Here is a 26,223-nt window from a genome sequence, read left to right as displayed (position 1 = left end):
TCCGTGACTCAGTTTCCCCCTGTTATGAACAAGTGCTCCCAGCATGGCCCCACTGCATGGAAGGACCAACATCCACCTGCCCCCTATCCCCTCTTTGTCTCCCTCACAAGGAAGCTCTGAGGCCTCTTCCACTCCATCCCTCTATTAAGGGGGAAGGGTTTCTCACCTCCCTCCTCCTTCACCAGCCACTTTGCAAAGGGTGGCCTCGCCTTTCCCCCCATCCCTCTGCCAGAGCCTTGGAGCCAAACCCCCGAATACACAAACCCTCCTGCAAGCTGCAGCTCTTCGAATGGAAGTGTGGGGGGCAGAGAGGGCAGAGCTGGGTCCAGAGGGGTCCCTGGGCCGGTGGGAAGTTTCTGCTGCAAAAGATGCTGAAGGAGGAGAGATGGAGAAAGGGGAAAGAACGAAATAACTTGAGTTGGAAGGCAGTAGGGAGGTGGAGGAAGGAAAAGGGGAGGAGGAAGAGGAGGAGGGAGAGAGGGGGGAGTGGGATGTAGCGGGGAGGGATGTAGCCCATCGCCAGGCGAGCCGCAGGGTGGGAAGCCAAAGCACCGGCTCCGAGGGAGGTTATAAAAGGCAGGAGCGGGTGGTTGATGCCAAAGGTGCCACCCGCCCCCGAGCAGCCCCGCTGGGACCCGGACACGCTCCTGTGCACGGAGCCCCGAGGATTTTATCCCCGACGGCAGAAGGAGCCGAGCGGGAGCAGGACCGCTGCCAGCCATGCCCCTGGGAGCTGGGCGCAGCGAGAGCTAAGGATGGTGCCCAGCCTGCGTCCTGCCCTCCTCCTCCTCCTGCAGGTAAGATGCTTTTAAGTCCTTATCTTCCAGCGGGGAACCTTCTGCCTCCGTCCCCATCGCCTCCCTGCACCGCTCCCTTCCTCCGCAGTGACTTTTCCATTTCTTGGAAGGGAGGGAAAAGTAAAAGGAGAACCCAGCACACAAAGGGCCTGGGGGGAATTCCTCCAGTCCAGGGGCTTGGTAAGAGCTGACAATGCCCCTAAACCAGCGGGGACACTCGGAGCCAGATCCTCCCGAGCGCAGCACTTCCCAATGAGACCGACTCCCCTTAGGCTGCTGGGGAGTGATAGATCAGGACAACACAAAGCAGTGCCTAGTTGTAACCCCCTTAACTGCTTTCCTAAAGCCACCTCTCCTTTCACTCCCCACCCTCAAAGCAGCAGACTTTCCTCTCTACACGGAGGAACTGGAGCCACTGCTAATTCTGCAGCTCTGCACAAAATGCAAATGCTTTGTCAGAAGCAATATCCCTCCTCCCCGAGGGCTCATCAAGAAAGGAAATGTTCCCGACCCAAAGCATGTTCCAATCCTAAACCCTGGGGAAATGAGGAGATAAAAAGGTTTAAAGTGAAATCTGGGATGTTATTTGAACAAAGCAGCAAAATGATCAGGGTTTTGGTTAAACTGCTGTGTCAAAGAAAGAAAGCTCCCTGGCTCCCTGCAAAATGCTGTCTCAGTGGCCCAGTTGTGACTGCAGAGTTAGAACAGCAAACGGGTCAGCCCTTCCCGTTGCCTCTGTTGGGGTTTGTACCCAGCAGGCTGATTTCTCACAGTGCATCGAGGTGGGAAGAGCAGGGAGGAGGATTTACTGCATGTTTGGGATAGGGGAGTTCTCACCTAAGCAATGAGAAGAGCTGATGTGCACCAGGCAAGCTCCTTGCCAAGTTGGTGCTGCTTTTAAAAGCTCCTTTTCTGAGGAGCTGCTATAAAACAGGGTTAGGGGTGTGCAGGAGCTCTTGTGCAGTTATAGATCCTGGTTTGAGTTATTTCTTGGTTTCAGTGTAAGAAACAAGGATGAGACAGGGCAGGAACCCCCCAGTCCCGATCCTCCTTGGCCAGTATGTGGGACACTGCTCTCAAAGCTGCAGACCCGGTGCAATAGGAGCAGGGTCTGAGACTGGGACAGCCACGTGAGTGTGACAGCTCCCAGTACCTATTTATGTGAGCAAACTGTGCTCTTTAAAGCCCAAAGATGCTGGGACATCGCTTCCATCCTCAGGCCTGGGGGTTTCCTTGCCATCCCCAGGTGTTCCCCAAGGGCAGTCTTCTTGTGAAGATGGGGCTTCCAGAGCAAAACCATTCCTGCACTGGAGCTGGGACCAGGAAAGGGTCTCAAATATTTGCTTTTTCTTACAAATACCTGCATTCCAAATTCAATCCCTTTTCCAGCACAATCCCAACCCTTTCCTCAGGACCATGAATCTCCAGCCTTAAGTGAGCGTATCCCTGCAGCCAGGGGTACCCACAGCAGCATCCAGCCTGCAGCCCTGCACCTTCAAGGGAGAGCTCAGCCCTGGGCTGGCATAGCTGAGGTATTCCCCATGCATCTGGCCAGCGGCTCCAGTTTAGCACTGGTTTATCCATCTTGCCTTGCAGGGTAGGCATCTCAAGGGGTCAGGCAGGCAGAGCAGGAGGCAGGGAACCAAACTTGCTGCAAAATGCTCTCTGGCACCCTGCGAGTCATTTAAAGAAACTAAATAAGTGCTTAGGAAGGGAACAGTTCACCTGCAGCTCTGACAGGAACTGGTGACATTTCTGGGGCTGTTAAAATGTGATTGCAAAAGCATTTTGGGTAGAGCAAAGTTTGATGCTGGGGGTGGGGTAGTTTTCTCTTTTCCTTATCAGCTTCAGCAGCATTGAGCCCCCAGACCAGCCCATTACCCTTCCACTACTCAAATCCTTGTATAAGATGTGGAGCTGCAGTAGCAGCTGACCCTGGGGATCTCTTCCACTCCTCACTTTCCTTAAAAGCTGGAGTTGGTTCAGTGTGTATGAAATCATCCCCGTGGTTTCACATCTCCAACGAAGGAGTGAATGGAAATGGCACAGCCTGTTCCCAGAATAGCTGCTCCATCACCATAGGATGAATACACAGAGATACGACGAGAGTCGCCTGCACAGCCAGCTCAACCCTGCCCTCAAACACAGCTCTGCTCACCATAACTTTGTTGTGAGCAGCAAGCTCGAGCTGAGCTCTGAGCCTGCAGCTTTGGCAGAGGCTGCATCTCTGGGTTTATCCTGGTGAACAGCATTTGGACCCAAAGGAGAGCACAAATCATTAGCATAGGGTTCCCTCAATAAACAGAGCCCAGGAGCCCTTGTCCAACACTTGAGAGCTGTCACTCATGAGCGGGTGGCTCATGGGTGTAACATGCCCAGAGGCCCATCTGTTGTTTTTCCTCTTCCCCTAGCTGTATTTTGAGCTAATAGAAGATACCCTCCTTCTCTGCAGTGTCCTGCTGTGATTCACCCACCCAGAGCGGGCACCTCCATTCAGATGGCAGAGGCAAAGGGTGCTGCCTTTTTGCAGACCGCAGTTCCCCTTCCACCCCAAATCCTGTACTATTCACCCTAGAAAGGCATTGGCAGAAGCAGCTTTGGTGTAGCCAGGCTTTCCCTAGCTGTGAATGCAGATCAACTGCAGCAAAGGTGAATTAAACAAGTGGATGTTTAGCCCAGGATATGGCCCTAAAAAGGTGATGGGTAAAGGAGGGGTCTTGGGACAGCTGAGATGTGGGTCTTGGGAGGCAAGAAACAGATCTCCAAGGCCAGAGTGAAAGTATCTGTGACTGTCACATGGACAGGCCGCAGGATGGTTTAATACATGCACCTTAGAAAACAGCCCTCCCCTGTGCTTGTGTCCATCGCTCCAGCTCCTCTTCAGCAGCCTTTGCTCTAGATGCAGAGGAGCCACTTGGATTTTGTTCCCTTCCCCATGTTTCTGCCTTTAGCTTCCAGTATCAAAATGCCATTATTCTTTTGTTCACCTGTCCCCAAACATCAGTGCCCCTTCTGATAGAGAATTGAAACCAGGATTATTTATGGCAAGTGAGAGAGATGAGAGCTTAACCCAGGAAAACCTTTCATTGCTCCTAAATCAGGTTTTACAGGGCATTTGTTTAGCCCTCACAGATACTTTTTTGTTAGGAACTGCATCCAAAATACTCAGAGAGAGACTCCAAAGAGAATAAATACACCAAAGCCTCTGTTTACACACAATGGGGTTGACCCTCTAACATGGGTAAGTTCTCACTGCCTCCTCTTCCCCCTGAGGAACATCAGCAAGAAAATCCACACCATGGTTCTGCTTTGGATATTATTCTGCTGCCTGTGCTTTGCCTTGATGCCTCAATGCTAGGCAGGGCTTCAGATGCGGCTTTGCATGAGAGAAGTGAAGGAGCAATGAGGTGCTTGTTGGTAAAGCAAGGATCTCAGAGAAACCTAGAGCTTAGGGCATGGCAAAGCAGGTCCCTGTCAGGGCTAAGGGGTGGTGGAATGGGACCTTCATGGGCCAGATGATCCCTGTGGGTTTCATTTATGGCCTGGACATGGGATGAGACTTATCCAAATGAAAGCCCTTGAGGTGGAGGTGGTGAGAAGCTCACCAGCTGCAGGAGATGGTGCCCAGGAATCGGAGGAGACAAGGACAAAGGGATCCATCAGAGCAGAGTGAAGGCAGGAGACAGGGAGGGCTGGAGGCTCCCTGGCCCCCTCCAAACACATATGAGGGGACAGCTCCATGAGGCTTTGCAAGGCCACCTCCAGCCTCTGGCTGTGGTGTTGGCAGATGTGCTGCTCTGTGCCCTGTGCTGCTCATGTTGCTCTGCCATCACGGGCTTGGCATCCAGCTCTTCCAGCATTCACTGTATTTAACACCCAGATTCTGGGACCTTTTCCTGCAGGCTCAGGGCCAAGAGCAGAATCCATCCCAGCCTAACACCCCAGGGAACCACAGCAAGAGGCAAGGGCAGAGTTTGTGTACCCCAGGGGGTCTTTATCCTTCCAGCCAAGCTGGGGAATAGAACTGATGGGGAGACAGGTCCCGCTGGTCAGGGTGACTGGTGCTGATCACCCTCCCAGGGAGACCTCAGTGACCACCACCACCCATCGCTCCCACTGACTTCTCCAGCTTTTGCCCCTCGCAAGCTTCATCCCGCTAATCCCATCTTAATCCTGCTCTCCAATTACAGCCTGCTCAGCAATGGGGAACCCAAGCCCCATCTTAGGTTGCTAATTAGGCTATGAGCCATCTATCTCACTGCTCAGAGCTGTCAGCCCTTCCTGCCACGCAGATCCGATCTTGTTTGAGGCACTAAGATAACCAAGGGGGGAGAAGCCTGCCTCTGGGTAGCACAGTGAGGGGGGGTGATGGTTGGCTCAGATGTGAATACATTAATTAATATCTATGGATTGCTTTGGAGAGGGAAAGCACTGCAGGGGGACATTAATTCCTAATGGTTATTAATTGAATCTTGCTGCTGGGTCAGTGGCAGGTCACAGAGACTGACTCTGTGTGTGTGTGATTTAGCTGCTTACACCCATACCAGCAGTGAGAGCCTCAGCCTCCTTATGCCAAAGACACTGTCTGAGCCTGCTGTGCTGCATCTCCTGGTCCAGGGGACCTCATGGGCATAGGGAATGGCTCCAGAAAACCCGGTCACATTGCATCAGGACACAGGTAGTGGGTGCAGATAGGAGCAACCTGCCCCACATGGTGCAGCACAGCATGAGTGACCTTGGGCAAGTGGTACTCAGTGCCTCAGTTTCCCTTCTGGGACAGCCTTGATTTGCTGGATGGTGTGAACTGACTGCAGCTGGTGTTTGCTGTGGGGAGGATGCAGTAAGCAGTGGCTCAGCATCAGGTTTTGGTGCCTTGAGCCGTGCAGTGGGGGTCGGTGTGCTCCAGGGTTGACCCAGTACCATTAACATCTGATGCAATGCCCCCTGTGTGTAAAACACAGATGTTAGCAGAGCCTGGAAGGGAGCCGAGGAAACAACAGTGGAGTCATTGGTGGCTCCTGATGGAGGAAAAGCTGCTGCCAGTGTGGGGCCTCATGGGGCCCATGCAGCTCCCAGCAGTCATCCCCATAGGGGCAACTGACCCCTATGGGAAGCATCTGCTTCTAGAAGAGCAGATTGCTTCCTTTCCCGTGCAGCTGAACCCTCAGCTGAAGCTCTCCAGGATCCTGGCAGTCATAGAAGTGTTCTTCCCTGCAGAGCATGATTTGCCATAGCCTATGTCAAAGCAGGGCTGGGAGGGCAGAGGGACCCAGCCCTTCTCTGGCCCGAGCATGACCCACTGCTGTTTCAGGGCTGTTGAGGCATGTTTGGCTCGGCTGGGACCTGCTGGGCACCATGTGGCATCTTACGGCAGCGATGCTCTGGCACGAGAAGCTCTTCAAGGACGGAGCTTTGACCTGTTCTCTCTGCAAAGCTTTGGGAGGGGTTGAAGCAACCCACGAAAGGCAAAACAGATGGGAGCCCATCTCAGGGTACCAGATCAGGGTGCTTTTGGCTGGTGCAAATGCACATGCAGCTGCCACGCTCCTCAGCTTATCACCCTCGAGCTGACTGATGGGAGCAGGAAAGATCCTCTGCCTGTCAACAGCATTGGCCACATTGCAGTGAGACAAGGCTCAGAGCCTGGTAACAAAAAGCTGTTAGGGTTTGTTGGGTTTGTTCTGGTTTAGGGAACCTATTTTTTTCCTCCTTTCTTCCTTCTGTAGCTGTTTCAGCTCATTTACAAAGCCTGCAAAGAGCCAGGGACTGACTGCACTCCATCCATACACCCCTCTAGCTGTAGCTTGGTTCATGTTGCTTGCTCCGTGCCAAGACCTCTCCCTGTGTCTGGAAGGAGAACAGGCACTGCCAGGCTGGAGCAGGCTGCGATTAGGAGGAACACATCCAGTTAACACTTGAGAGTCTGTGCAGGGCTGCAAACCACCCCAGCCCCTGTTGGGAAGAACTCTTGTCCATGCAGGTCAAGCAGGCACCATCAATAGGCACCAACACAGAGGGCACCCAGCCCTGCTGCACCTCACTTAGCCCATGGATGGAGTTTAGGTGTCCTTAGCTTTTAGCAAAGGCACCCAGGAGGTGCCCATCTCCTTCAGGACCAGCAGCAGAACAGGAGCTCAATGCAGCGCCTGCACTCAGGGCAGGGTTTTGCTGCCAGATCCCCTGTGCCATCTGGAACAGTCATAACAAGGAAACTATTCTCAGCTCCATTTCTATGTCTGCCTGACATCTCTCTTGCTGTCAAAACCAGCTTCCCAAGGCAGTAAATAGTTGTTTGGAAAAGAGCAAGTGGGTGCTGAGCTTGTCTGTGTCTGCATAAATCCTTCTAATGCTTTGGTAAGGCACAGGGGCTGCTAGGTGTGCCAGCAAGATCAGCCAGTGTCGAAACAGCTAAAGGGCAAGAGAAGGACCATTTCCCCCCACCCGGAGCAGTTTAGAAGGTAAATGACACTTGGAAAGGGAGATGGGGCTCTAGGGACCAGCCTAGTGGGGAAGGTGGAGGTTGTTGTTCATTGCATCGGCTCAGCACAGGATGATGTCTGAACCCATCACACTGGGGAGTTGGGTGCTTGCTCACAAGTGGAGGATGCTGCAGCCTTTCCTGCCTCCAGGCTCAGGTCTGAGTTTCACAAAGGATCAGTATAGGGTTGTATACTGGGGCATGCCTCTGCTGCTCGATCGGCAGCCAGCACTCCTCCAAGAGGCTTGGTCAGTCCTTGCAGGGCAGGATTGGGGTGAAAGAAGTGGATTTAGCATCATCCACCATCAGCACTCATCCCTTGAGCATTAGGGATCAGCCCATCACCTATCTCTGAGCTGGAGGAGAAAGAGGGCAGAAATTGTGTTCCACAAAGCATTAGGTTCCTTCCTTGCCCCATCTGCCTCCCTGGTGCACCTTGGGTTTGGCAGCCCCATTGCTCTGCACCTTCCACTTGCCATTGCCTTCCTCAGCTTTAGTTTGCCCCAGGTCTTGCAAAGATAAGGTCACTCAGCAGTAGCTTTTCCAAAGTAGCTCCCTAAGGTGACAGAGTTGTTGGAGCTGCAGAGCCATCCGGGAGCTGCTCCGGAAGAGGGATGCAATAGATCCTGGTCAGTGCTTCCCAATGCAACAGGGATGTCAGTGTTTGCAGACAAGTCTTTTTCCCGAAGAAAGGCTTTAGCCAGACCCGGTTGTCTGTGGATCAGATCTCCTTAAGGATGTGCATTAACATCTCCCCACTGACAGCTTACAAGGCTGTGATTTTAATAAGGTATTGAAAATCCGAGCATGGTGTCAGGCTCATCATGTTTCTCCTGTCTGCTCTCAGGATTCAAAGATGCTAAAGCTAAAAGTGTTGATTAAATTGCTAAAGAGCAGAAGCTCCACAACCCAGCAGGGGCTGTGCAGGGCTGAACTGTGCTTTGCTGAGGGGAATATTTGGGACATGAGAGGATTTGTGAGTGGAAAACAGAGCAGAGAGCATCAGCCCCATGGCCCCAGGATGGATAACCCAGCCTGCAAAAGGGTCCATCATTCAGCTTTGCAGGGCAACATCCACCAAGACATGGACAAGCTCAGATCCTGACATGTCCAAAGGGGGATTGTGGGCTGGGGAAGTGGCATACTCCAGATATAACCCTCCCTGTCATCTGCTCTCTTCCCATGCAGGCATTTCTCCTCTGGGATAGCCCAGTTGCAGCCTCCATCCAAGAGCAGTACTGCGAGAGCCTGACGCCTGTCACCAACCACACAGGTGAGTGTCCTGTGCCCCAGCCCACCCCAGGCATCCCATGGGGGCCCCAATGGCAGGGATGGGTAACAGGGGGTGTAGGGGTGCCTATGGAGCATCTGGGGATGTGGCCATGTCCTGGCCAGCTCAGCCAAGTTAGGTGAGACCAGCAGGGTCATGGGCAGCTCACTCCTATTCCACACCCATACATGGTTTGCATCCAGCTGGATCAGACCCAAGTTTTGTGCCAAAACTGGCTTTTGGCCTATATTCAAGCCTTGGATCATCTCAGCAGTGAGAGGTCTGGTTTAGTGACAGGGCTTTGGGAAGGAAAGGTGGTTAAGGGAGAGGAGAGGACAAAGAAACAAGTCCCCCCCAGCTCAGGGCTGCTGCAGAGTTCATTTTCCCATGATTGAATGAAGCACAGAGCAGGCACCAAGTAATTGCCCAGCTCACTCTGGTCCCTGCTGCATAGAGCAGCTCTCTCCATCAGGGTGATGGATGGCCATGGAAGCCCGGCACTGACGGATGGCTGCCCGCCACCCAGCTCCCATTTACAGCAGCATTAAAAACCCCTTCTTCAACAATCACAGCTTGGCACCAACTGGTTCAATGCTTGGCCAAGCCCAGGCCACCATGGCCCTGCAAAGAGCATCCCCAGCCTAAGAAATGAGGCAGAAAGCCAAGGGAGAGCAACGCTGCCAGTGGCAATGTGTCTCTGGCATGGTGCAGAAGGGAAACCTGGTTATCACTCATGTGCTTTGCTCCCTGAAGGTTTCATCAGTCTGCTTGGCAAGGTGGTTGTCCCTGGCCATGTTAGGCTGTGATAAATGGTATTTGTTTCCTTCTTATTCACCTCCCTGGTGCAACATGTGGCCAGCTCAGTGGACTCTGACCCTCAGAAGCACCTTGTGATGCAAGGGAGGAGAGTTTCTGCCTTGGCTTTGCTGGTGGATATTGCTGCCATGCTACAGCAGTGGGTGCTGCTTCCTGCAAGGGTTTGCCTTTGCTCGGTAGGGATTTATTAGCATGAATCCAAGCAGGATTTAGTGCAGTGCCCATCACCATGGGACAGCCTGACAACATGTCAGTGCCTCGATGCATCTGACCTGTCATCCCTGAGTAACTCATTCAGTTGGAGTAGGGCTGGCACATGTGAGAGCCACTTCCAGCTTGAGGAAGGGGCCTAGCTCACGAGGCAAAGATGAAACTAATTGTCTTATGTCTGCTGCTTGGTAAGTGCAGCTCAGCACCAGCCTTTGTCCTTGGGGTCCATTTAAGCCCTGCCTGACTCATGCAGTGGGTTCCTAGGGAGGGATATTTACAAAACTGGAAAGTTGGTTTCGAGGCTATTTAACATGGGGAGTCATTAGGATGATGCTGATGAGAATTGCAGTGGGGCCATGAGACTTCATTTGTTGATTTCTGCACAACCCTTGGGAAGTGGCACATGCTGACAACACGAGCCCAGTGCTTCTCCAGCATGTCTCTCGGCAGGGCATCAGTGGGATGGACCAAGGAGGCCTGTGTGCTGCATCCCTCCTCCAAACAACAGCCCAGTGAACTCTCCTCCTCTCTTGGGTCACCTTCATTATTTAACCTCACATTGTTTAATGAGGATGCGTGGACAGGGATATCAAGCAAATTCCCATCCAGGAAGGGGAGCAGCTGCGCCCCACAGAGCTCCCTTGTCCTGTCCTCTTATCAGCATTGATTTATCCATCTTCCTCTCATGTCCCCAGTGCAGGGTAATGTCTCTTGGCACTGGTGGTCCAACCTCATATTTAGGTGTGCATCAAAAATACCTCTCAGTGAACCATAGAATCAATCAGTTTGGAAAAGACCATTAAGACCAAGTCCAACCCTTACCCCATCACTGCCAAGGCCACCCCTAACCCATGGCACTGAGGCCACATCTCCACGCTGTGTGCACACTTGCAGGGCTGGTGCCTGCAGCCCTGCCCTGGGCAGCCTGTTCCAATGCCTGAGCACCCTGTGGGGCAGGAATTGTTCCTCAGCTCCATCTAAACCTGCCCTGGTGCAGCTTGAGGCCATTTCCTCTTCTCCCATCCCTTGTTCCTCGGGAGGAGAGACCAACACCCACCTCATGAATCCCTGATTCTGGTCAGTCCTGGGACACATGGGCATCCACACACTGTTGGCCACTCCATCAGAAAGGCTGCTTTCCTTAGGAGCAGGGAATGTTTCCTCTTCCAGGCATAAGTCATAGCTGGACTTGAGGTCAAGGTGCACTAGGAAAGTCAGGTCAGCTGCACCCCCAACCATCTGGAAGCCAGAAATTGCGAGGTTAGGCTTGAAATGAATGCAGCAAGGATCAGCATCCTTTGTCCAGGGTGGATAGGTGCATATCCCAAGGGCTCCAAGATTGCCCCAGATGGTGAATTTGTCTTCCTGATGATTTCAGCTCCCCTGGGCCCATGCACAGCTGCTTTCACCTCACCTTGCTGCAAAGCCCATCAAGGAGGTACAAGGTCACTTCACCCATCAGGGCAAAGCATCCCTGTGCAGCTGCAGGACCGCTTCCCATCGTGGCACTTCCCTGGGGAAGAAAGGGGGAATCTGAGCAGATGAAAAGCCTCTTCCTAATTAATAGATGAGGCTTTTCCAAAGCAGCCCAACACAAAGCACTCAAGCAGAGTGAGCTGGGAGTGCTCACGGGATTGTTTTGCCTTTTGCAGCATTCAACCATCAGCCAAGGAGTTGGCACCCAATTGCCAATAGCCCCGACTGGTCCTGGCTGCAGGATTCACTCCTTCAAGCTGTTAAAGTGTTATCACAATAAATGGTTATCCTTAACCTTGTGTGTGTGCTGAGGAGAGAGCACAGATGATTCCTTCCCAGGAAAGAAGTTTCCTGCCACTGCAAGCTCACCTAAGCGAAGGGAAATAACACAAAAGCTGGGCAGAACTGAATAGAAAGATCTCTCTTTTGTTAACTGGAGGTTTTATTTCAAGGAGGGGATGGGAGCGTAGCTTTGTGTTTAAATAAAGCAAATCAAATTGGTCCGAGTATAACAAAAGCCTGTGGCTGGGAGGCACAGTGAGCGCCAAGAGCATTTCCTTCACAGGCACTTCATCAGGCAGGTTTGGGAACACGTTTCACAGCGGGTGACAGTTTGACCAACAGACAACAACATCAGCATCTCTTTTCCCTTTAGCCTCGTTGGCATCTTTTCCACCATGACAGAAACAGTAATAAAGGGGCTGAGCGGGGCTAAAGAGGCAGCAATGAGTCCTGGCAGGGACTCAACATTAAAAGCAGTGATACTGAGGTTTGGGAACCAAAAAATGTGAGCTCACCTGTATGGTAAACCATAGTGGTTTAAATGTATACTTGCATTGATAAAATCATCCAGTCCATCATCTAGGAAACATGGATGTCAATAGAAACTTGCTTATATTCATAGATTTTATTGTAGTGGAGGAGGTGATGAGGTTTTCTGTTTGAAACCCGTGTCCTGGCACATCTCAGTGTTAGCAGCAGCTACAGCAGTTGAACTGGACTTTGGACTGGATACAGCAAAATCACTGCCAGTCACTTTGTTCATCTGTAGCCAGGCTAGAAGTCTTTGCTAGGAAAACTCTGCCAGTGAGGGATTATGCTTCTTTGCCTATGCTTCTTTGCTTACCCACGAACAAAGCCCAACAGATACCAGGGAATAAAACACTTGCTTCAGCCTTTGGTAATAACAACTCCAAACACTCTTTCCAGGAGCTCAAGATATGCCCCAAATCCATCCCACTACATTACATATTCAGTAAATACATGCTCAACAGAAACATTGATCAGTCTTAAGTGACAACACTGAGCAAATGCATCAGAAACCCATTGCAGAAGCTAGGCTGGATGCCTCTTATTTATTCTTCTCCAGAACAGCAGCAAAGACCCCAGGGGACAGCCAATGCTGGTGAATAGCAACAAGCTGAAAATTCATTACAAAGACACTTTGCCATCATAATACTTAATTAGCCCATGTAATCATTTTACATTGACGATCATGGAACTTGAATGCTTGGGAAGGATTGCTTGGGATTTTTTAAGCACTGGACTCTTATAAAGAGAAATAGAAACATCCAGTGCCACTGAAAGCAGTGCTGGAGGTAGGATGTGAGCAAGGACCTATTTAGACACAACCACAGTTGCTCCCATTGAGTGCCTATCCTGACTCAGAACAAGCAGCTCCACCACCCCAATTTCAACCCCATGCTAACACAAATTGTCCCCCGATGCCATTTCCCACAATGCTTCAAGGTGTTAAGCATTTAGTACCACGGTATCTCTGCTGCTGAGGCTGAGCCACCCCTCCTTGGCCTTGAAATAAAAGTATCCCCCCAAAAAGCCCCTGTTTTGGAGCAATAAGGTGTGAAACAGCTCCCTGTGCTCCACCAATGTGGTGGAGCTGCCCAGAAGGGACAAATGACCTTTTGCAGGCTGGCTACAGTGAGTACATGTTGATTAGATGTGGAGGTGAAGCCCTGATTACCAAATGCAAGTGCTGCAGCAGCTGCTGAAGGAGCCCCAAGCTTCAGCCTGCTCAAGAGGCAGCAGCAATGCAGTCACTGAGGACTTCAAGGCTGGCCAGAAGTGATTGTGGTTGAGAAAGAGCTCAGGACAGGGAGGGATATGAGCCAACAGCCTCCCAAGACACCTTCAATACATAACCCCATCACCCCCAACCATAGGAACAAGCCTGTGATGCAGATTTCCGTCATCACTCCTGGCCCCTTTGCATTGCATGAGGGGATAAGGACACCACTTTTCAAGCAGCTTCAGTGTTGCTGGGGGCACAGCAAGCTAGGATGACACACTGGTGCATAGCTGTGCCCAGTGTGAGGTGAGGACATGTTTACCAGCATGGTTATGTCAGCACAACCTTGGCTTTAGTCCTCTTCATACCATCCTAGCAATGGTTTGATGGTGCATTAACACCTCAGACCTTCTGGCACCAGCTCAAGAGCACTGGGTAGCACTGGCCCAGGATAAATATGCTCCATCCTCTTTGGCAGATTAGCTGGGACTGGAGAGCTTTACCCTGCCAGGTTCACACGGCTGCACGGCTTTAGCTTGGAGCTATCTTGGCTGCCCCCGTGAGTGGCAGAAGCAGGCTGGAGCAAGATGCTTTGTATAAACAGGAGGGATATTGCTATAGTTATCCCAAGACAGTTACTGTCATACAGTTGTCCCAGTCCCTGGATAGGCACTTTTCATCTTCAGAAGAAAGGAAATGCTTTATATTGCTTCAAAGCAGCACAACCCAAAGGAAACAGGGTGAGAAGGGATTTGAGTGACTTCCCCAGTGCCACACTCCCCATCTCAAAGCAGAGCCAGCTCGTTCCTACCCCAAATGTCATGTTTCCATGCAGGAGGGAGCCAAATCATGGGGATTAGTTGCACATAGGAAATACATTGACCTTTCTTGCTGTAAAGCTGCAAAGACCAAAACTGTCTGTGCAGCCAACGGTGCTGAGAAGGCTGGAGCAGACATCTGCAGAACCTGGGAGAATAATCCCCGTGTAAATACGGATGGGCTGCAAAGCAGATATGAAAGCATTTAGCACTGATACATATCATTTCCATGCTAAACAGTGCTGGGAGCCATGTGCCACTGGGGAGCAGCTGGAGCAGAGGGTTGTGCTGGGCAAATGGGACATGGAAGCTCTCCTGGCACTCTTTGCTTTCACTGTTTTATTTAACCCTTCCCCAGCAGGAGGGGTTTTTTTCCTTCCCTATATGCTGGAGAGAGCAGAAAGAGCAGCACCTGCTTTTCTTCTTCAAATATTTCCCAGGGTGAGCCAGGGAAACATCTTCCAGTCACCCATAGGTTACAAACCAGTGGGATAGACCTCAAAATGCTGCTTACAGCAGTGCTGGACCAAAGCCCCCTGTGCACAGTGTGAAGTCCTAGGAGCCTCCTACATCCTACTGCATCCCCCAAGCCCGAGCATCACCCCACACCAGAGCCCTGACCCATAGGACATGGAGGGGGCTGAGCTCCTGCACCATGCTGTTCCACCTTCATTTCGTGTCCTTGCCATGGTGGGATTGCAAGACCCATCCACTTGGTTTGTCATCTGATGGGTGTCCATGGCTCTTTAAAGGGAGTGCCAAGCAGCATTTAACCAAGTGCCTTGGAGAAATGTGGAGATATTAAATCCAGACTTGAGCATATGGGTAACAGAACGATGCTTTGACCACAGCATCTCCATGAATCTGTCTTGGGTTTGGTTATTAATGGCATTACCATGGCTTGGTTTTACCATTGCAGAGAACTGCGGCTGCCACTCTGGTTCTGCTCACTTTTCATTACTGAGGCTTCCTGCTTGCCCTCCCTGAGCAATCTGCATCTGGGCCCAGGCACAGCCCATGGGATGCAAGAGGGAAACTGAAGCATGAGGGGATGGGTTAAAGATGGAATTTGTTCTCAGCCCCACCACTCACAGGCTGGGTTTTTGATGACTGCTATGAGCATTAGCCCTGTGCAAGCCCCCTTTTACTGTGCTGGGTTAATCCAAGTGGAGCTCTTCCTACTCTAGCTATTCAAGCAAGCTTCTCACCTGGGTGGATTCTTATGTGGCTAATAGGGAGAGCACTGGCAATTTAACTTTGTACTTAGCTGAAGCAGTTACCCATTGTCTTTTCTTTACCTGGATTAATATTATAATAAAATAATCTAACATTTATATTAATATTAATAAAGAAATAAAATTTTAAACAGAGACTTCATTCTCTGTGACCCTCTATTTCTCTGTCAGATTTGGGTCAAAACAACTGAAGAGCTTAACAAATGCTAATGGATGCAGATAGGCTCAAACACGCACCCTACGCGTGATTAAATGTACCTTGTTCCCTAAGAAATACAGGCTTAAAACAGTTAAAGTGAAGGTTGCTGCAGCAACCCTCAACATTACCAAAGCTAAAAGCAAAGGTCATAGTTAAAATTAATTTCTTACTACAAGCTATGGAAAGCAGGAGGCAGTGCTCACCACGCTCAGATGCTTCCCCAGCTCGGGAGCTGTTTTCCATTGCAAAGGTGTTTAAAGAAATCCCTCCTTTTCTCTGCACTGGAAATTTGATTTGAGAACAGCCCAAGAAACCAAATTTGCAGATAATTAATGAAAACCATCACATTAATAACAGTATTTTTCTGTTCAGGCACTCTTTTGTTAGCTCTCCCAATAGGAAGTTTATGGGAAAGGCATCCAAACAGCACCTAGGACTCTGAGCAGAGGGGAAACGCTGTGTTCTCGCACCCTGAGAGCTGTGAACTGTAAGGGTTTTGTCTTAGGAAATGACAGCAGCACAAACACCTTTGGTTCAGTGGGTTGCACTGATCTCTGCCCCTTCCAGGGTGTGCTGCCCATCCATCTGCTGCCTGCCAAGGACTGTATTCTATAGATATTGCAGCCATTGTACTTCCTACCTCGCTTTGAGATGGAGCTAGGACGTATTTAGCTACAGTACGTGTTGGTCTAAATATACACAAATCAGACATAAAAAAGCCTGCAATCTGGCCTACCTAATGCCTACATTAGCACACTGGTGTAGCTGGAAAAAGCACGCAAGTCCTGCTTGAAAACTGAAATAGCAGCAGCAGATTTGGAGTATTCTTCCCGGGAAAGGCTGGAAGAGACCAACAGGAACAGTGAGGAAGGAGAGCTTGCAGTCAGAAGGGGTAAGAGGGTTGGAGGGGCTCTGAGGAGCTTCCCACCAGGACCAGGCTGGTCATCAGGTGGCATCACTAGGTAAGAATAAAACCTGACTTGTTGTTGGTTGTTGTGGGTCTGGATGCCAAAAGTCATGGTTGAAGAAAGGAGCAGGGCAGGAAGACCAGAGCCAGGGAGTCCTAACTTGACTTGGGAAACCAAGTTAGAATTGGGCTTAACCCAAGCGCTCACATAGGACAAGGGCAAGAGCCATGACCAGGATGGACCAACCAACCCCTGGGGAGCCCTGGCACAGCCCCTATTTGGGGTCTATCATAAAGCTCTTCTGGGCTCTGAGTTTTCAGGGACCCATCAGCTCAACCAGAACTGCAGCCCCAGCTCTCCAGGCAAACCTTGACCTTCAACAGCCTGGAAGCAGCCCACAGTGACCCACAGACCTCTAATAACCCACTTTCCCCACAGGTCTCCAGTGCAATGCCTCAGTAGACCTCATTGGCACGTGTTGGCCCAGGAGCGCAGTGGGACAGTTGGTGGCTCGACCCTGCCCTGAATACTTCTATGGTGTGCGGTACAACACCACGAGTAAGATGAGCAGCACCGGTAGGGACGTGGTGAATGAGGGATGGGGATGTGCATCAGCCCCACGTGCATCAGGGGCTGTGGGGCATGAGTGATGTTACATCTCTGGGTACAGAGCTCACTGGGGTTTCTGTGGTATCCACCATAAAAGAGCTCTCATATCCCTAATTCCAGGGAGGGTGGTTGCACAGCAGCAGCTTTATAAGCAGGTCCTCCCAGACACGCTCATGCAAAAGGGAAGTATGCTGGCTCCATCATGGGGGCATAGAATCATAGAATCCCAAACTGGTTTGTGTTGGAAGGGACCTTAAAGCTCATCCAGTTCTGACCACTGCCACAGGCAGGGACCCCTCCCACTGGAGCAGCTGCTCCAAGCCCCTGTGTCCAACCTGGCCTTGAGCACTGCCAGGGATGGGGCAGCCACAGCTTCCTTGGGCCAAGGGGAAGAGGAGTGAGCATACCCTGCTGTTGGAGATAGCACAGAGGTCTACAACCATTCCCATCCCTGTTCCATTGCCCTGAAGAGGCTCAGGATCTGTTTTGTTAAGGCACTGCTGGCATAACCCCACTGATGATGCTAATCAGACTTGTAAGCAAGGCAGCATCTGAGCTGGCTTCAAAGCCAGGCGACTTGATGCCATCGACCCCTGCATCAGTGACAATCATCAGGTCACATCTTTGTACCCATCCCCAAGCACTGTTAACCCTTCAATGGGCACCCTCTCTTTCAGACAATGGCTACAGGGAATGCCTCGCTAACGGAAGCTGGGCAGCACGGGTCAACTATTCCCAGTGCCAGGAGATCCTCAGTGAAGAGGTAGGACCTTGGTAGTCCCTTGGCTGGGCTCTCAGCAGGAGGGTGAGGAACAGACAATGGGGTTTTGAAAGGCAAAAGCATCCACATCAGGGAGATGTGGGCTGGGTGTGCGGCAGCATCCGAGATATAAGGTTGCAACCACATCCCTCCTTGCTGGCAGTGAAGTAAGGATGTTTAGGAAGCTGAAAGGGATAAAATAGATGATGAGCAAGAATTACATGCTCCTGAGTAGGTCAAGCTACCCCTCAGAGCAAAGGAGAAGAGATACAGGCTGTTCATTTGCAGTTGATCCCATCTCTGGTATTTAAGATGTTGATAACTCTTGCCAGGAATGGTTTTCTCACTGAGTTAATTGCTAATTCCCAGGCTGGATGAGTGCCTAACAGCAGGAGCAATCCATTAATCTAATTATCACTCACACCTTCCTGCTCCCTCTGCCCAAATTCATCCCAGCCTCTCATACCCCCAGGGCAATGGGGAATGAACTGAGACATCAGATGTCACATTGCTGCTGAGCTCGCCTGAATTACAGCAGGATTTCCCCAGATGATGGGTTGGGGATGTCCCAGCACTGAGCAGGGGGAATATAGTGGTAGCAGCCATGAGCTTCCCTGGCATAGAGTCCTTTGCAGGGCCAGGTTGGTGCCTCTCCTGTCCACGTTAGCCCCATTGAACTTGCCCCTTCTCCACTCTCCTGCATGTGCTTGGCTCCAGTTGCTTTCTGAAAAGGACCCAAAATGTGTGGTGCAGTTCTCAGAGGTGATGTGTTGGAGGAGGTGGGTTTGTGCTGGTACCTGGGGCTGCTGCTGACCCCCTCCCCATCTCCCCCCACCAGAAGAAGAGCAAGCTGCACTACCACATCGCTGTCATCATCAACTACCTGGGGCACTGTGTCTCACTGGGGGCCCTCCTCGTGGCCTTTGTCCTCTTCATGCGCCTGCGGTGAGTGGCCTGACCTGCTGCCATGTCCTTGATGGGGGGACGAGCCCATAGAGGTCACCCCACAGCCCTTGGGCTGGGGATGGATCCATCCTCTGTATTTTGCCATGTCCTCTCCCATGGCCATTGCTCTCCAGTCTGGAGAGATGATGCCTATCCCGGGGTTATTTCCCCCCTGCTGCCTTTAAAGCACTTGGTTAAGGAGGCATCCCTTATGGGTGCCTTCCACCTCTGGACCTTAGTCCTGCCCATCTCACCCAATGGATGGTCCCAGCAGCTCATCCTTGGTCTCCCAACAGAGACATTCAGCTCCACAAACAGCCCTGATGCCCCAGACACCCACTGCATTCTTATATCTCCCCCTTCCCCAGGAGCATCCGGTGCCTGAGGAACATCATCCACTGGAACCTCATCACAGCCTTCATCCTACGCAACGCAACGTGGTTTGTGGTGCAGCTCACGATGAACCCAGAGGTGCACGAGAGCAATGTGGTAGGTGCAGCTCAGTGGGGCAGCCAGTCTGATCCCAGCCCTTTGAGGCTGGAGTGTGTGTGGAGCTTAAGCATCCTAAAGATTGAGGATCTAAGTAGCTGCTGGTAGCTGGAGGACAGCACTGGCTTATGATACACAAGGGTTCAATTGCTGTACTGTGCTCTGTGATCAGTTTTATTACTAGAACACAGAACTCATCTCTTTACCCTCTCTGTCTCCTCCTAACCCACCTTGGCAGGTCTGGTGCCGCTTGGTCACTGCTGCCTACAATTACTTCCATGTCACCAACTTCTTCTGGATGTTTGGTGAGGGCTGCTACCTGCACACAGCCATCGTGCTCACCTACTCCACAGACAAGCTCCGCAAATGGATGTTCATCTGCATTGGCTGGTGTAAGTACCAGAGTTCACCCCCAGTGATGCCCACCTCTATCCTCCACCTCTCCTTGCTCCCAAAGAGTTGCTAAAAGGCTGCCAGGAGCAGGAGGATGGGATTTGCATGGCCACAGCATCTCACCCTGTGTGAGAACATCCCTGTTACAGCAGGGGTTTGTGGCAATGCTGCACCCCTGAATGTTCCTCTGTGTGTTCCTCTGCAGGTATCCCCTTCCCCATCATCGTTGCCTGGGCCATCGGGAAGCTGTACTACGACAATGAGAAGTGAGCCTGACTGCTCTCATTCCCCATTCTCCTTTCTATCCCAGTTGCTGTGGCAGGCATGGATCCTGCCTGGAAGGGCTGACAACAGGCAGAATACATGGAAAGGGTGGGAAGGAATAAAAGGATAATGTTCTTCTTTCTTTCATCGCACCTTCAGGCTCTTTGCTACATGAGCCCTGCCTGCAGCTGCCTAGTGCTGCATTTTATCCTTCAAAGGACAAATGAGATTTTGAAAGGGGGGGAAAGGCAAGATTAAGCCAGAGCTCCTACAATGTATTTGCTAAATAGAGCTGGGTTTTAATCTACCAGCAGAGATAGGAACTACCACCACCTGAGCCATTTTCTCAGAGACTTGCTAATGGAAGTCTTAACAGACACCTGAGAGTTCATCACTGGGTTTAAGCTAAAGGAGCCCATGGAGATAAATGGCAACTTGCCTTGTTTTTCAGTGCTGGTTTTACCCCTGACTTCCAGAGCCCTGTGCTATGCACGCAGGCACAGCACTGATTTAACACCACCCAACAAGGTGCTCCCAGGAGCTTCCCCAGGGGTTACTGGGGACAGAGCTAACCTGGACACATGCATGTGTAAGGTTGTCCTTGCTTCTCTTACAATAGCCAGTTCCCACATCCATATGGGGCACAAAAACACCCTCACAAGCCCCCTGTACCTCCACCTTTGGGGGGAAGCTATTCCATAGTGGCTACAACAGTTCACGTTGTGCATTCACCCTATAGTGACTTACAGAGATTGTGCAAATCCAAGTCACTCATGCTGCTGGCTTGTCCCCAGCACTGTTTGTCCTTGCCTTGCAGGTGCTGGTTTGGGAAGAGAGCAGGAGTTTATACAGACTACATTTACCAAGGCCCCATGATTCTGGTGCTTCTGGTAAGAGCAAAGTGGCCTTGCTTCCTAAATAGAGGGTCCTTCCCATCTGCATGTGGGTTAAGGCTGTTCCTGAGTAGGGTCCTGCTGCAGCTGCATCTGCAAACCCAGCTCCCCTCACCCAAACTGCATCTTAAGCAAATTTGGGCACCCAATCCGCAATAAAACAGAGCATGCATGAATTCTGCTGGCTTGGGATGGGTTAGAAAGGGAGACATCACTCTGGTAAGGATGCTCCTGTTAGCTGCTAATGCATCACTAAGTCCCTCCTGGCAGCATCCCTGCCCTGGCACTATTTGGGTGCAGGTGGGTGCTTTGCCAGGCATTTGCAGAAGCCTGGGCACTTCATTCCTTGATCCATATCACTTTTCTCCTGGCCCTTGGCTGAGCATCGGTGCTTGAACCAGTGCTCAGATGGAGCATCATCCCAAAACCCCTTCAGCTGCATACATTCCTCCTCCACACGTTTTCACCTTCAGCCCTTTCTTGCCCTTCCTCTTCTGTCTCCTGGTGTGCCCTCTGCCTTCATCAAACCCCTAAACCTTAGTGCTAAGGTGCTCTAAAAACATCCAATGTCTTGTTGCAGTGCATGGAAGGCAGTAGATGAGGTTCAAGAGGAAACATTCCCATTTCCCCTCCCTGAGGAGCTGGGAGGGAACCTTGGGGGAGCAGACACTAACCAGGAGCCCTTTTCCTTCCAGATCAACTTCATCTTTCTCTTCAACATCGTCCGAATCCTCATGACAAAGCTCCGAGCTTCAACTACATCGGAGACCATCCAGTACAGGTAAAAGCGTGAGTGACCCTGCAGAAAACAGACCTGTACATCAGCATGATTCTTGGGGCAGGGGGACAGGAACAGCCTCATCAGATATCAAGGAAATGGGAATATGGAAAGACATCTAAGAGCTCCTCAAATGCTTTTTGGAGGCATGTGGCCATTGCACATGGGGTTGTTCAGGAATCCTGTGCAATGATGGAGAACATGGATGGCTGTACCTGCCTTTGGGAGCTGTTGGGAGCAGAGTCTCTGTACAAAACCCTGTTCTGGTGGGACACCACCAGGTCACCGGGTTCAGAGCTGCACATCCTGGCACAAAGGTGAGAATTAAATCTCTGCTTGACAGCAAAGCAAATACTGGGGAAGGAACAATGAATCGATGTCAACCCAAACACCTCCTCACGAAGCAGTGAGGAGAAGGCAGCACACTTGGCAGCACCAGGCAGTAAGATTTAACCCTTTCCTGCTCTGGAATATCTGGGAGATGCCTGCTCAGAGCAGTTCTCCAGAGTACCCAAGCCTGGAGAAGACACCTTGGTCTTCATCAGTGTTCTCTCCATTTCATTTCGTTTTCGGGGCAGGAATCAGGGAATCTCACTGTATGCTGGGTCAAGAAAAGCAGGTCTGGGGGGGAAGGTGGCTTTTGCAGCTGAGCATGGAAAAATTCAGGTGCAGTCACTGGGAAAAAGCCAGCTCTCCTCATCATGGGGAGCTGAGCTGGGATGAATGATTCAGCAAAGATAAAGGTTATTGAAAGAGGCTGGTTGGCCTCAGATTCTTGAGAGACTTTTGGGTCTTCAAGTCAGTTATCAGGTGTGCAGACCTGCTTGAACCAGGCAAGGGACAGCCCTTGGGGGACTCCTGCTCACCTTAGATGATGGTGTTTGGTTAAAAGATCCCCTGCTACCATGGCTGCTCCCTTGGAGAAGCTATACCAGTGTATGTGCTGTCCCATACTTTGCCAGCCTGAAGATGCTCATGCCCTGTGGCTCTCCTCCAGGTCAGTGATGCAGGACAGGTCCCAGGCTTTGTCCCTGCCCACCCCTACCAGGAGTGACTTTCCTGCATTCAGCTAATGTTGAAATCTATCCATTCACAGGATCTTTAAGCAAAAGCTTGACTCAGCATTTTCTTGTTCCCTAGTCCAAGTGGATGAGATGCCAAGCCCCGATCCATCCCACGCTCTCCTGTATCAGCACTATGATTTTTCAGAAACCACACTTGTAATCTCATTAAGAAAATATATCAAATTAATTAGCTCAATTTTTCATAAACCCGTGTTGAAGTGTGTGAATTATTTTACCCTCTTTAATTCCTTTTTAATTGAGCTTCAGAGCAGCCAAGCAATCATTTCATGCCAGCTCAAGGTCAGGCCTCCACTGTGCACTGCCCTTTTCTGGATGGAGCAACCACAGAAGGTGCCCAGTGCTCAAACCAGCCCGAGTCACTTGGGGATGACATCAGAAAACAGTGATGCTCATCTGCTCAGTGCTGCTCCATCCTCCCCAGCCCAGCCATGCTGGTGCTGAGAGTCCTTGTTCCTAGGGCTGCACTGCAGCAGCTCAGCTCCATGTTTTCCCTCCAGGAAAGCAGTCAAGGCCACGCTGGTGCTGCTGCCCTTGCTGGGCATCACCTACATGCTCTTCTTTGTCAACCCGGGGGAGGATGAGATCTCCAGGATCGTCTTCATCTACTTCAACTCCTTTCTGGAGTCCTTCCAGGTATGGTCCTCAGCACAGGCTTCCATCCCCATCCACCACCAAGGGATGTGGAGGAGCCCATCCTTGCTGATGCCCCACCCCGCATCTGCCATATCCCAAAACCAGACACCCCCAAGCCCCAGGGCTGCTCCAAAGCCCCTGAGCCTGGGGGTGCCCTCTGGCCACAGCTCCACAGTGACTCTGTTGCTTGTCTCCTTCCAGGGCTTCTTTGTGTCTGTTTTCTACTGCTTCCTGAACAGCGAGGTGAGCACCAGGGGCTGGGGGTGTCCAGGGGGGTCCGCACTATTCCTTGCAAGCAGACACACATGGGTACCTCGCACATGGACAACAGCACTTCCCAGGCTCTGACCCAAAACACAGACAGCAGAAAGCAGGAGGTGAGGGTGGAGGCTGATCCTGAGCTTTTCCCTTTGCCTCCTCCCAAATGCTCTTGTACCTTTGCTGGTTCAGGAGATTCTGCTCCAGACAAGCTTGCTTTGTTACCAAATCATATATAACTGATGTAGGAGAAGGGACAGGACCAGGACTATGAGGTCACTGCTGCTCGCATCTCTCCCAGCCCCTTTCAGCAGCCAATGCAGCCCATAAGAAACTGCAGAGCCCCTGCTCAGATTCATTTCTCCTTCTTGTTTCAGTTTTGAGCTCAGAGGCACCTTTGTTCAGGTTCATCTCTCTTCACAGCTGCGAGGGCTGCTTTTCACCAGCATCACATCAGACACTGGGTGCCCTGGGTGGTGACAGGGGCTCCCGTGGCCCTCCCTGCCTCTGGGAGCCAGATTTCGGTAGCATTTTTTAATGGAATCATGGAATCAACCACATTGGAAAAGCCCTTTCAGCTCCTCCAGTCCAACCATTCCCAGCACTGCCAAGGCCACCCCTAACCCATGGCACTGAGGCCTTGTCTCCATGCTGTGTGCACACTTGCAGGGCTGGTGCCTGCAGCCCTGCCCTGGGCAGCCTGTTCCAATGCATGAGCACCCTGTGGGGCAGGAATTGTTCCTCAGCTCCATCTAAACCTGCCCTGGTGCAGCTTGAGGCCGGTTCCTCTTGTCCCATCCCTTGTTCCTTGGGAGCAGAGCCCAGCCCCTTCTGGCTCCATCCTCCTGCAGGCACTTGTAGGGAGCAATGAGGTTCTCCCTGAGCCTTCTCTTCTCCATCTGAACCCCCCAGCTCCCTCAGCCCTTCCCCATCTGGCTTTGTTTGAAGCACTGAGGATGACTGGTGCCCATGTGCAATGTCCGAGTGCTGTGCAGTGATTGACTGTCCCCCCGTGTCTCATACCCGCAGGTCCGATCAGCTGTACGGAAGCGGTGGCACCGGTGGCAGGACAAGCACTCCATCCGTGCCCGCGTGGCTCGGGCCATGTCCATCCCCACCTCCCCGACCCGCGTCAGCTTCCACAGCATCAAGCAGTCCACGGCTGTCTGAGCCGGGAGCAAGGTTCCGGACAGGATGGGGAGCTGGTGTCCGTGCTGCGAGGGACCCTGACGTGGCACAGCACAGGAGCCGGGTCCTGCTGCACCCTACAGAGGTTCCTGCCCTATTCACTGGGGCAGACCTGTAGGATAGGACAGCTGAGAGGCTGCTTTGTCACCTCCCTGGCAGCGGTGTGACCTGCTGGGTGGCAGAAGGAGCAAGAGAAGCCTGGAGAGGTTGCAGCAGCCACCCTGGGTGCATTGCCCCATGTCCCATTGTTGTCACAGTTTTGAGGTGACAGGACACCAGGACCTTGTTGGGACAGTTTATGACGCTGATCCCTTGGGAAGCTGGGTCAGCCTCCCAGTGAGAGGCTGTTGGGAAGGGGCATAACCCTCTGCAGGGAGTTCAAAGCCCTCTGAGTTGACATGGGATGGATGGAGAGCCCTGGATGGATTGTTTTATGTGGCTGTAGTTTTGTACCACTGGGTTATTTGAGCCCTTCTCCTGCCCCTTGCGACATCCCCAGGTTGTCCTGTAACTGCTGTTTGGTCTGACCATTTCTCATCTCAACACCAAGGATCTGAGGCAGAGCAGTGGGGTGGGAGAGGAGAGGGAACAATGCAGGGTGCAGGGATGGATGCCAGGGGCTCTGAACAGCCACATGGAGGGGGGTAGGTCTGAAGGGAGGCATAAGGTTTAGGTTATCCTTTGGCCCAGCCTAGACAAGTCTTTGCAAAGCCCCTGATCTTGTGCCCCTGTCTGGAGGGTGGAAGAGTGAGGAAGAACAGCAGTGAAGAGGTGCATGAGCTCCCCAAAGGCAGCTACCATAGGGACATGGCTTTGCTCCCCTCCTCCCTGCCCTGCTCTCACCCATGCTCAGTGCCAAAGCTGCTCCTTGCCCTCATGCAGGGGATGGGGCCAAATCATTCCTGCGCAGGGTTAAGTGCCTTGGAGGAGCAGCAGCCTCCCTCCCCGTGCTGGGGACATCACCGCATCTCCCACGCAGCTGCCAAGTCCCTGATGTCCTGTTTCTTGTGGTCACCCAAAGCAGCTCAGCAGAGGGGTCCATGCGAGGTGGAGCCATGTGAGGTTTGGGGATGCTCGGGCAGGAAGAGGATGCCAGAGGGGTTATGGACTGAGCCTGCTCTCTGCATCCCAGGGATGTTGTCACTGGGTCTGGTACAAATCCCTTCGTGTTCCTGTGCCTCAGTTTCCCTGTTAGAAAGAACAGATGTAATCGTTTCCTGCCCTAGGGAGAGTTGAGCGTTTGGGAATTGTCATGGTCTGAGATTTCCTCAGGATACACCACCAGAAAGGAATAAAATCTTCCCTTTTTTATAGGAGGCATAGGCAAAAAACCTCCACTTCTCTTTAAGCACTTCAGAAGCTCAATAGTTTATAGCAAATTCCTCCCATTTCCCTCCCATTGGAATTTCCTCCTTGCATGTCAACGGTGCAGCCAAAACCAGAACTACCCCATTGCCTCTGGTAACACGCTGGGAGCTGCAAGAGCTCCCTGTATGACACATTGACCACAATGAGGACCATCGCCTGTACATGGGGCAGGTTTTGGTCCTTGTACAAGCTCATCCATCACCAACAGTCCCAGAAACTGCCCCTTATTCAATATATGGATGAGAAAAAGACCTCCAGAGTTATTCAATGGGAAAACTGGGAGCTCCCACTGCTGATGCTCTACAAGGAGCAGGTTTGTGTGTCCCC

The 26,223-nt window shown here is 51.7% G+C and overlaps 1 protein-coding gene across 1 annotated transcript; it reads left to right on the top strand.

Moving 5' to 3' along the window:
• The first annotated feature begins 755 nt into the window (after positions 1–755).
• LOC101868303 (corticotropin-releasing factor receptor 1) lies at positions 756–24,592 on the top strand. The gene is made up of 13 exons (XM_034070183.1): positions 756–797; positions 8,464–8,548; positions 16,672–16,791; positions 17,520–17,605; positions 18,441–18,547; positions 18,916–19,036; positions 19,275–19,428; positions 19,635–19,695; positions 20,511–20,583; positions 21,282–21,367; positions 22,947–23,082; positions 23,284–23,325; positions 24,370–24,592. The coding sequence occupies exons 1-13, from the start codon at positions 756–758 to the stop codon at positions 24,508–24,510; spliced, it is 1,254 nt and encodes a 417-aa protein (XP_033926074.1). The 3' UTR covers positions 24,511–24,592.
• Positions 24,593–26,223: the final 1,631 nt, after the last annotated feature.

This window comes from Melopsittacus undulatus, chromosome 17 (genome assembly GCF_012275295.1).
Source record: "Melopsittacus undulatus isolate bMelUnd1 chromosome 17, bMelUnd1.mat.Z, whole genome shotgun sequence".
NCBI lineage: Eukaryota > Metazoa > Chordata > Aves > Psittaciformes > Psittaculidae > Melopsittacus > Melopsittacus undulatus.
The sequence above is the reverse complement of the archived record's forward strand: the minus strand, read 5'-3'. Positions and strand labels throughout refer to the sequence as shown.